The sequence below is a fragment of the Arachis hypogaea genome, chromosome 19 (assembly GCF_003086295.3).
Source record: "Arachis hypogaea cultivar Tifrunner chromosome 19, arahy.Tifrunner.gnm2.J5K5, whole genome shotgun sequence".
In the NCBI taxonomy this organism is placed as follows: Eukaryota; Viridiplantae; Streptophyta; class Magnoliopsida; order Fabales; family Fabaceae; genus Arachis; species Arachis hypogaea.
Window position 1 is genome coordinate 44,365,251 of NC_092054.1, and position 11,971 is coordinate 44,377,221.

Consider the following 11,971-nt stretch of genomic DNA (forward strand, 5'->3'; position numbering starts at 1 on the left):
GAATGAGTTGTCGTTCACCATGGAGGTGGTTTCTTTATGTAACGATTGTATGGGAGTTTTATCATGAAAGATAATATTAAAACTCAAATTTGGACACTAAAAAATTTTGAAGTGACTTATGTTATGTAAACTATGTATAATTACTCTCACGTACAATAGTGGTTGTTTTATAAAATATTTATTTATTTATTTTTAAAAATCTAATTTTTTTAATTCTAAAAGTATTGATATTTTTTTATTTAATTTATAGTGCAAATAATATTTTATTTTATTTTATTTGATACCTAATAAATTTATATTCGATTTTTTCACATGGTTGAATTGAAATAGTGCTATTGTATGATTGACAATTTTAATTTTTTGTCATAATAACTATTTTCTCCTACTATAATGTTACGGGTTAAATATTTTTTAATTTAATTTATACTGTAAATAATAATATTTTATTTCATTAGTTACCTGATAAATTAAAAGAAATAAAAGAGTTTGGTGTCCAATTATTTTTTTTATTTTACTTCTATCATTATAATCCAAAATAATTGAAGCAGTTATTATTATTATTATTTCTACATTGCAAGAGCAGCCCAAATCAATCCATGCAGTTATCATTATTTCTACTATCATAAGAGCAGTTTGTCCTCAAAGTTATTGTTATTTCTACTGTCTCATCTATAACAATATATAATTTATAATAATTAATTTAAATAGAGTACCTCAAGTAAAATATTGAAGGTCAATAATTTTAGGTATGTGTCCATTTCTATTTGTGATATCTTTAAAAAAAGATAATTTGAATTAAAAGCAAATAAAATAAAAAAATTTCTATCTGGATTCAATAATACTAATAAGAGTTGAGATAAGAAGAGATAAATGAATAAGAGGTGAAAGATAACGGGTAAAAGTTATGTCAAGGTGGCCAAGTAGTGGAGCAGTTAATAGAAAGGGTAATACTAAAAACAAATTTTGGACACCAAACTCATGTATTGCCATTATATATTGTTATAGATAATCAAACGTGATATTAAATCAATCCACTCAAAATTTATTTTATTAGTTGGGAAGATATAGTTAAAGCAAACAAAACTCAAGAAGATGATAAAAAAAAAATATTGGATCAAAAGAATAAAAGATAATGAAATAAATTTTTATTATATAATAATAATATTGTCTATTTGGACGTATATACTAATTATGTTAAAAATTTAACTTTTTCTTTTTCAACCTAAACTCCAAAGAGCACAATCAGCTAATTTTGGTGACAAACAATATCATTGAAGGTAACAGATTTTTTATTTTAATAAATAAAATAAATACAATATTTACCAAAATAAATATTTTTACCAGTATTTTCCAAAATAAATTCCCCTGCCATAACTCGTTTACACTGTAAACGAGATATGGCTAGTCAGGCTGACACATGTATATCTCGTTTATAGTGTAAACGATATATATATATATGGACGGATGAATGTACATCAGTGTGGGGACAATCGTCTCCACTACAATTTAAAATTTTTTTGATTAATATATGATAATAATATTTATTCGTCCTACTAAATTACTAAATTTGACCCACAATAATTTTTTACTCAACTTTTGGTACTTTATAATCAATTTAAAAATTTCATATTAGATGTTATTAGAATGATCAATTCTCAATTTAAATGAAATTTGTGCTTTTTCTTAAAAATCAACTCGAAAGAGTGTTATTTATCTTTTTTTATATTAGTTTTAATTTTTTTCTGTAACTATATTAATTGAAAGAACTTTTTCAACTATGAATCTCAATAAGAATTGACTTCTAATTGTATAAGAAGTAAATTTTTAAATAAGTATTTACTTATATATATATGTAAAAGAAATACTACACATCAAAGTCTTTTTATGAACTAAGTCTAACCAAGTTAAACACTTAAAATAATATTAGTCATAACTGATTTTTGTTGTCTTAGACAAATTTGATTGGATTTGGTTAACAAAAAAAATATGAATATGTAGCATTATCCTATATAAAAAGACAGATTATAAGGGTAAAGTATATTTTTTATCCCCGAAGTTTGGCAAAAGTTTTAAAAATATCCCTAAATTTTATTTTGTTTCAATTTTGTCCAAGAAGATTTCGATTTGCATCAAATATACTATCGGATGCTAAATTTTCAAAAGATTTAAGACCAATATAACAATAATGCATGAAAATTATACTTGATTTAATTTGCTTGTGTTGAGAGATTGTTCTTATGAAATTGTTGTTGAATCGATCTTAAATTTTTTGAAAAATTAGCCATCAGGGGTATATTTGATGCAAATCGAAAATTTCTGGGATAAAATTGAAACAAAATAAAACTTAGGGATATTTTTAAAACTTTTGTCAAACTTTAAGGACAAAAAATTATACTTTACCCTATTTATAAATAATTATTTTAGTGTTTTAATTTGTAAAATTAGATATTATAAAAACTAATCATGTTATATTTACATCGAAAATAACTACCTGTGTATATATATTAAAATAAAAAATACACATTAAAAATAAATTAAATAATACATATATTTATATACGAATATATAATGATTAATAAATAATTTGATAACTAATTTTTATGTACACATAATATATATATATATAGGACAAATATTCAGCATCTATAAAAGGATGTGTAACCCTTGGTATTCTTCACACACATTTCATATCCTTTCTCTGTCTCCTCTTTGTCTCAAAAACAAAGCTGAATGGCCAATAACAATCCATTCATAGTTGTGCTTCTTTATCCGAATTGTCGTATGAGAAATGGCGACAACGTGGTGACATTTGAGTGTCAGAACCCGATATTATTTTGCACTAAGCGTGTGGAGACGTTGTCAGATTTGAAGAGTTTGATATCGAGCAAGGTTGGTGGGACACAAGCGAGGAAAATCAGAAGGGTGGCGTACAGGTTGCTGGCACCCATGGGAAATGGAGTCTTCCGGTTTCGACTATGCCGACTTCACGGGGACGAGCATGTGCGACTGATGTTCGACATTCATGGGAGGATCATGTGTGAACAGGTAATGAAGCTATCCGCCGAGGTGGGTCACGGTGGTAGTGGGGTTCTGCACAAGAAACCTATATGCAGGACGACCGACCTCTTGCACCACTGCCCATTCATGTCACGATTTCAGAGCATGAGGCAGAGGAGGGTGAGGAAGAGTCAGACGAGGATTACGTGGCGAACAATGGAGACAGTGAGTCTTCCAATGGTGGAGATGAGGATGAGTTTGTGTCAGAGACACCTGCAGGGGCTGCGCCGCGCCATGTGCTGCCTCTACCTCACCCGATTCTGGCGCTATCGGCTATGCCAAGTCACTATCACAGTTTATATTTGGATGCCATGCATGAGAGGATCCCGGTTTCTGACACCTGTGGAGTGGATTATAACCTAGACGGCAGTGTGGAGTTTCAGGTTGGACACAGGTTCAGAAGCCGAGAGGCGGTCCTTCAAGGTGTGAAGAACTACAGTATTCGCAGGAGTGCTAAGTACCGGGTGATCGAGTCCGACCGGTTAAAGTACCATGTGCAGTGCCGTCAAGTCGATAGTGGGTGTCAATGGAGCCTCCGTGTGGCCCTTCGTCAGAATCTCGGATACTGGTAAGTTCAAGTTTAATTGTGAATTTGAGTAGTTTTGTATGATATGTTATTTTGGTTAGAGATATTGTGTAAGAATAAATTTTTTACTATGATTAGGGAGGTTCGGAGATTTGGTGGACCACACAGCTGTCTAGTACCCACCATGTCTCAAGACCATCGTTAGTTAGATAGCAATCTCATCTGCAGAGTCATATTACCCTTGATTCAGTCCATCCCCTCTGTCAGTATCCCAGTCTTGGAAGGTGCGATCTAAGCAAGCTATCACTTCAAACTCTCTTACAGAAAGGTGTGGATGGCAAAGCAGAAGGCAATTGCACGGATCTACTGTGATTGAGAAGATTCGTACAATAAGGTGCCGAAACTGCTTCAAGCACTGCAGAGCTATTTTTCCGGCACCATATGTGCCCTACGCGTCAAACCGTACTACGAAGGACATCCCATGGTGCTCTCCATTGAACTGCCGTTTCACCCGATCAACGTGGTGAAATCGGACGATATTGAAGCACAATAGGGGATGTCTGACAACCATGTCCCCCACTCCTCCTCCTCACGAAACCAGGGCAGACACAAAGCCTGCAGGGCGGGGTCATCGTAGACTCTCCATGCAAACTGAAGAAAGAAAGTTTACAACATATAACAAGCATACTAAAGCATACGACATCTAACTAATTATCCAAAATAAAAACATACGTATTTTACAACTAACCTCATCGAATCGTAGCCGGTCGAGGGAAACCCTAAAACGCAGGACCCTGGCCTCATGCTGATCCCTGCTCTGCTGCGGCAATCCAACCAACCTAACACATCGAAGGAGAGCATATAGGGTTCGTTAAGTAACATACCAAAAGATTTGACAAAATTATTTAACTCAAATACATAAAAAGATATTTCTCACCTCGCAGCCAGCGGATACTGGTAGACGCCTCTATCTGGTGGACATCACTGGGGGAATCTCTTATAAATCCAAGACATCAACAACGGAGTGCAGCCAGCGATATCTGTGACGCCCCGCTGAGCCACCAGAGAAAAGGACTGATACGTCCAGGCCAGCATAGCCGAGCTCCAGGAAAACGCTCTACACTCCGCAAAGTCCCGGAGCAACGGTAGCCAACGAAGGTGCACCAGATTGTTGGACTTGTCGGTCATCAGATACCCTCCGATCAGTAACATGATATAACACCTGGCGTACTATCGAAGGGTCTCGGGATCGTCTGTTTGGGGCATCTGGCGGACACGATCCCGTAGCCACACAAGCTTCAGCGTGAATGACTCCTTCTTCTGCGCCGCCTGCTGTGCTGCCACGGGAGGCCTGGCACCGAGGAGCTGCTCCACCAACGCCCACGTCTCTGTATGGTACCACCTACCAAAGTCACGGAGGCACCCCCTGACGGGGTTACCGTGTGCGCGTAGGCCTAGGTGATACGCCACGTCCTGCAGGTTGATAGTGACCTCACCCCACGGGAGATGAAACGTGTGCGTCTCTGGACGCCATCGCTCCACTGGTGCCGAAATCAGGAAATTGTGAAACGTAAAATCCCTGAGGGGCACGGTGTCTCCGAATCTGGCCTCAGCCAGATATGGGACGATGGCGTCCAGTGGAGGTAAAGTATGGCTCACTTGTCGGGGCAGTAGGAGGCGAGGCCTCTGAATAATGACAACCAAAAATAATATTTAAATTATATAAAATCAATTATAACTTATAAATTATTTTTTAACATTTTAAAAAATTAAATTTACTGTTGATAATATTTATCTCTCAAAAGTCTCAAGATTAACTATTTTTATTACTACTTTTATTACAAATTAAATAATATAATACAACAAAATAAAGTCTTAAATTTTTAATAAAATAAAAATATCAAAATTTATTAATGTAAACAGTGTTATACTATAATGGCATTAACTTTATAAATACTAACAACATAGCACAGGAATAACAGAGTGCCAAACTAATAATATTTATGTCATACCAACCTAGCACAAGCGGATAGAGTTCTAAATTAAGCCTACATTTCTAACTCCTAACTCATATACCAACGTTCCAGATCTTCATAACTACCCTAACAATGGCAACATCATTAAATTTAACAACCATAACGAAACTAACCTCGAAGTCGGCCGCCCCGATGTAATGTGTCGTCTCGTTTAGCCTGTTTATGTCCCGTCATTCCCCACTTGGCGCGCCATCATCGCTTGGGTCAAAGGTATAGTCAGAAGGGTTAAAAGAGGAGAGAAAGATGTTGACAAAGTCAAACTGTGGCCCGGAAGTCAGCTGTAAACGACTTCTATATATAGGCGCGATCGGGCCATATCTCGTTTATAGTGTAAACGAGAAGACAATGCGCATATCTCATTTACACTGTAAACGAGATATACACGTGTCACGCTGAAATGTCATATATGGCAAGGGAATTTAAATGTAAATTCTCTAAAAATATATTTATTCTCGTAAATATTACATTTATTTTATTTATTAAAATAAAAAAATCCTGCAGATAACTGTTATTAATATAAATTTCTAATAAATTATATGTAATGTCATTTAATTTATATTTTGTCATACATAAACAAAGATTAATGTCATTTTTTTTTGTCTTTTTAGAAAATTCATGGCAAAACAAGATATCTCAATTCTACCAGTTTTAATTGAATTAATTGAATTCATCCCTATAATAAGGAATCAATTTAATTGAATAATTTTAAATTATTTATATAGTTATTTTTCTGGTCAATAAATATGACAATTTTTTAAGACTCAAGAAGTTATTGATAAAGAGATGTATGATGAATTACGAAAAATTTTTTTAAGTACATAATTTTTATATTCTCCTATTTTGTTTATTAATTATTCTTATAGTTTGATATTTAAAAATAAAAAAATAAGCATTCTCGTTTCTTTTGTTTTTTCACTATTTATAGAAAAATGAAGGCCTTTTCAGATTGAAATCCTTATTTTGACATACCATCTAAAAAAAATAAAGACATATGTGAATATCTATGACATTTAAATAAAATTATCTTTTATAAATAACTAACATGTATTTTGATTTATATATACTCTTTTTAGATAAGATAATATTATTATCATTATTTTTTGAATTATGTTTTTTTTTTTACTTCTTTATTGTGTGTTTTTATAATTTAACATTTTAAAAATTTTTTATAATAATTTTATGGTAAAAAAATATAATATAAATAAGATCACGTTAATATTAAAATAATAAAAAATATTTATTTAATAAATTTAAAGAATAAATAATATATTAAAAAAATAAAATTAATTTTTTTAAAATAATAGAAAATGATTGAAGTGTCTATTGAGCCGCTAGTTATAATAATGAATATCACATATTCCAGTGCGTATCACGTTAGAAATATAAAACTGTAAAATTATTAGGGTTTTCAAAGAAAATAGCTTTTAAAAATTTTTATTTAATAAATTAATTTTAAAAATAGAAAATTTTAATTTATTAATTTGTGTAATCCACTCATTGCATCTATAATAATTGATTATAATACACTATTGATCGATGTAGCGGTGGAATATAATATAGCATTATAGCGTATGGATCCTATGGAATAACAGCATGCCATGATCTGTCGAATCTGATTTCTCTTAAATCATGTCATATAGTATTTTTTGGATCTCATGATTTGCTGCTTCTAATAAATGTGCAAGGATTATCTTATTAAAATTTCAACATGTGATAACATTGTCGATTCTTCTAAACAAACCAAGTTTACGGATTCACTTGTCTAGTAGTGCAATGTTCTAATTTATTTTTGTATATTATTCTTTCTAACTAGATTATTTGAAATCGCTATTCTTTTCATTTCAGCCATGGTTCCATATGATAATCATATCCTCTTGCTTTGTCAACTATACGGCTTCGTGTTTTATTTTGAGGAGCCTTCTCTCTCATCAGCTTTAGTTAGGGTCATTCTAAAATAATTGTTACGGTAAGTATAGTAAATATAGTATTTGATCCATTTTTGGGCTAGTGTTTGCATTTGATTCATTTTTGCAACAACATTGCCCAACATGATTTGGGTTGTTATTTTTGTTGGGCCTTTGTTGGGCTTTCTTGTTGGACCAATTTTTGAGAGGGCCATCTTTCTTTTCCTCGTTGAAAGTCATTCTCACGCTCCTAGTTTTGGTGAACTCCAATTTCTTCAATTTATTGGTCTTTGCCATTTCCATTAGGTCTACTAATTCATAACCTTTGAGTAGTCTTTGACCACTTGGTGTTGACTTTTTGGTTGGTTCACTTGAATGTTCATATTCATTATTTTTTCTGAGATTTGTGACTCTTCCTCTATCTGCATATATGATGTATTCACCTAGGAATCATGTGAATGTAAATTAATATGAAAATTAGCATAAGGAATTTTTTAATCAGATAAGTAAAGAAGTGGATAAATTAAATGACCACATTACCATCTGCGGTTGATAGCAAATTTTGTGCCTCCTTTTGACACATGGTGCAGTTTTTCTTAAAGGTATAATAACTCTACAAAAATAGATAAATAAATTAAAATTAGAAGCTTGGGTAATTTGTTGAGAATTAGGAGAAATTCATAATAAGTGGTGAAAATGTTGTTACATTGGGAGCAGAATTGGAGCAATGCATTATTGGATAATATAGCTTTTATAGGAACTATGTTGCAAGAGAGATTTTTAGGATTTGATAGAATAATACGAGGTATCTAAATTTAAAAAAAAGAGGTCTGCTACACATACAAGCCTTTTTAACTTATAAGTTATACAAGTTATTCCAAATCCAAAAAAAAAACACGCGTCCCTTCAATAACACGTTCACTCTTCGTCTTCTTCCTCAATCAAAACGCAAATCATCAAGAAAAAAACACGCGCCCCTTCCACAACACGTTTACTCTTCCTCTTCCTCTTCAATCAAAACGCAAATCATCAAGATTTAAGGGACATTCAAAACAAACTACTACGATTCTGCAGAAACATTCCAATTCTTCACGAAGAGTAGAAGAAATCAAGAAGAAAAGATACAAATCTCCAAAAATTACCAGAAAAAAGGAAGAAATATTATTCAAGGTACTGTTTTACTGTTCTTCTAGGTTTTTCTTCTAAATTGTCTTTGCCATGTGCCTCATCCTTAACCAGCAAAACATTAAAAGATTTCAAGAAGAAATATACTGTCTCCTCCTGTTTTGGGTGTATTTCTTAAATCGTTTGGGTGTATTTCTGTAATCATTTGGGTGTATTTCTGTAACCATTTGGGTGTATTTCTGTAATCCTTTTTGTAACCGTTTGGGTGTATTTCTGTAATCGTTTGGGTGTATTTATGTAATCGTTTGGGTGTACTTTGAAAGTTCTATTATCTTCAAAATGATTTCAAAGTTTGATTTCAAAAACCATGAAAATCGAAAAAAACAAAGCAAAGAGAAAACGCATGAAGGAGATCCAACAAATTTGGCAAAAAACTCGAAAAAAAAAAACAAAATCTTTTGAAAAATGGAAGTTATATATTTGTGCGTTAATTGATTTAAATTGATTTAAAATTCTGTTAGAAAGGCACGTAACAAGCAGTGTGTTTAATGAATAGATTTCGTTCAGACTTGTAAAGCTTGTAAATACAAAACACTTGTATGTAAAGATTAATCCTAAAAAAAATCATGTAAATTCATTCCGTTCTTAACTTGTATGATTGATCGGAACAATTTATTCAGCTCAACAAATATGACTAGATGAGCATAATCATACTAAGTTTTCTGTAAAATTTTGAATTATATACATAATCCACTGAGAGATTAGTAATTCAGAAGTTCTAAATATCATTAAAAATCATTATTCCAAAAACAATTAAAAGAGGTGTACATTTTTTTGGAACATCATGTCAACATCCATTTATCACCTTTATTTAAATTTTGGTGTGGTCTCTGCCTTTCAAGCTAACTCCACTTATTTTTTTGTCCCTTAAGATCTTTTACGATGCAACATAAATACTACTAGGTTTCAAATTTTCAAATAACACGTCATTCTTCATCCAAATACGTGTAATTATGTAACACCAGAATACAGCCTTCCATCACTATAACAGCCTTCCCACGCAAAAGCACTCTTTGCTTCTTCTCATCAACATGAATATTGAAAACACCCCCTCTGCTTGATGCCTAATCAAATAATATTGAGTTTGAATAAAATTTAGTTTAAGCTAAAAAGATAATTAATCACACAATAAGTTAATTAAAGAATAGTACCTGATAAGCATTTAAATCACACTTGCCTAGCTTCTTGCTCCAATATGATGCTATGGCACAATGTGCAGTACCACAAACAGGATCCTAAAACAAATTGCAAGTTAAATTTACCATATGACCTCATCTCATCACTACTTCTAATTTGATCTATTTGATTTTAATTTAAGATTCTATTTCAACCTTATATACATATGATACAACACCCTTTTATAATTGTACTAAATGAACAACTTCTCTTAAGAGATAATGCAGGTATATATATATATAAGTTTATCTTACTAAGATCTTATGTCTGCATCAACAATTCATCATCATATTAATAATGCAACTGAAGGAACATTAGTTTACCTCGTTGATTCCGAATTTCGGGCAGAAGAAACGACTGTAGCAGTCAAATCCTGAGCCTGAAGGAGCAGTAGCTGTAACAATTATTCCCCTTCCTGGAAATTTTACAATTTCATCAAGTTTTGGTTCTACTTTTATCACTGCTTCTCCAGATTTCACTACAACCTATCAAGAAACCATAAACTTTAAATGTTTGCTGAAAATATAGTCTTCATAGGAATAAATTGATCACTTATCTTTACAAATATTTATAACAGTCACTTTTTAGTAGATCATAACAATGATAGTAAAGTTAGGAGATTACAAACAGGTCATCTGAGTTTTGTATCCCCTTTAGATCAATGATCTCAGTACCACTTAATGCCTCAGTGATCACAAACTAACTTTTCCCTTTTCATGAATCAAAGAACAGAGTATTTCAATTTTGATACAAAGGAAAACAAAAGAAAAAAGAAAAATCATGCAATGCTTTTTCATTTGAACATTCTCCCAAGTCTACTATTCCTTTTCCTAGTTACAATTAGCTTCGCCGGAGAACAAACCCTAAGCCTCTCAACCCAAAATTTGAGGTCCTCTTTCCCAAATCCGCAACTCGCCATAAAAAAAACGCCAACCGCAAACCCTAAAACCCATTCCTTAATCGCCTTCTTGCCCAAACTCATGCGAATCAGCGAAACCCCAGCAATAGAGAACAAAAACGCCCTCACAAACACGTCGGGATCCGAAACCCTAAAGGACCAAAACCCCGCAGCGCAACACACCAACGCGAACAACGCGAAGAGCGAGAGTTTCTTCTTTCTCTTCTTGTTGCCGGTCTTCTTCGGTGGCGCAACGATTCGGGTGAGGATGGAAGGTTCTGGAAGATTCAGCGGGGTGATGTGGCCGCGGGCGATTTCGGCTGCGAGGGAATTGAAGGGTTCCGGGAGGATCTTGAGGTTCATGGCGACGATGGATGCCAGCTGGAGAATCTTAAGATTGGACGGCTGAGATTTGAAGAAGGCCTGGCGGCGGTTGTTGGAGGCACAGACAATGGTGGTTGTGGGAGAGAGGAGAGAAGTTGAAGGGTGATGGAGGATGAGGCATGGGTAATAGGGTTTCAGCATTTCGAAGAAAAAAGGAAATTGTCTGAGCGAGGATGAGTGTAAGGGGTGACCGTTAGAAAGGTGGTTCTTGAATTTCACATTTTGATCTCATACTGCGACTTCTCTCTCCTGTCTGACTATTTCTCCATTTGAGAGCGTTTTTTACTTTTTAGCATGAAAAATGAAGATATTTTGGCCAATTATTGTGAATTTGAAATTTGAAGCGGTCATTCATTGTGGTTAGGGTTGGAAGTCAGACAAGCAAATTCATGAGCCAGGATTTGTTAATAATTCGATAAACTAAGTTTTTAAGTTGGTGAGAGGCTTATGTCTGGAGTTAAATTCATAATTATTAGTTTGTGAATTTTTTTTTTTACCGAAAATATAGAGACTCGAACTCCCAACCTCTTAATTGAATATATAAAAACTATACCATTTGAGCTATTGTTTCTTGACTATTAGTTTGTGAATTGTCTTGATTATATATGTATATGGTGAATTCTATGGTATAGAAGTGATTATCTTTCTACATGTGTAGAAATATAGTGTCCATTCTTTTATTATGCCAAGTGTATATGAGAGAGAACTAGAAGTGACACCTTACAGTGAATATTCAGATGCAATAATAAAATTTACTGTTCTCATTACTTGAAGGATTAGTAACATTTTTAAATTTAATTAAATT

At 33.1% G+C, this 11,971-nt stretch overlaps 1 protein-coding gene across 1 annotated transcript; it reads right to left on the reverse strand.

Annotated features, from left to right (window-relative positions):
• Window positions 1-9,413: 9,413 nt before the first annotated feature.
• Window positions 9,414-11,446, reverse strand: LOC112776891 (uncharacterized). The gene is made up of 4 exons (XM_025821162.3): window positions 10,747-11,446; window positions 10,208-10,369; window positions 9,860-9,943; window positions 9,414-9,772 (listed from the first exon to the last, which is right to left on the reverse strand). Exons 1-4 carry the CDS (start codon window positions 11,305-11,307, stop codon window positions 9,635-9,637), a joined length of 945 nt encoding a protein of 314 aa, XP_025676947.1. The 5' UTR covers window positions 11,308-11,446; the 3' UTR covers window positions 9,414-9,634.
• Between the last annotated feature and the right edge of the window lie 525 nt (window positions 11,447-11,971).

What these genes read in the sequence shown, in the direction of transcription:
- LOC112776891 (XM_025821162.3), bottom strand. Translation starts at nt 11,307, where the DNA reads ATGCTGAAACCCTATTACCCATGCCTCATCCTCCATCACCCTTCAACT. An exon ending in CGAAATTCGGAATCAACGAG is followed by an intron (nt 9,944 to 10,207) that starts GTAAACTAATGT and finishes AATTTGTTTTAG; the next exon opens with GATCCTGTTTGTGGTACTGC. An exon ending in GTGATTTAAATGCTTATCAG is followed by an intron (nt 9,773 to 9,859) that starts GTACTATTCTTT and finishes TTATTTGATTAG; the next exon opens with GCATCAAGCAGAGGGGGTGT.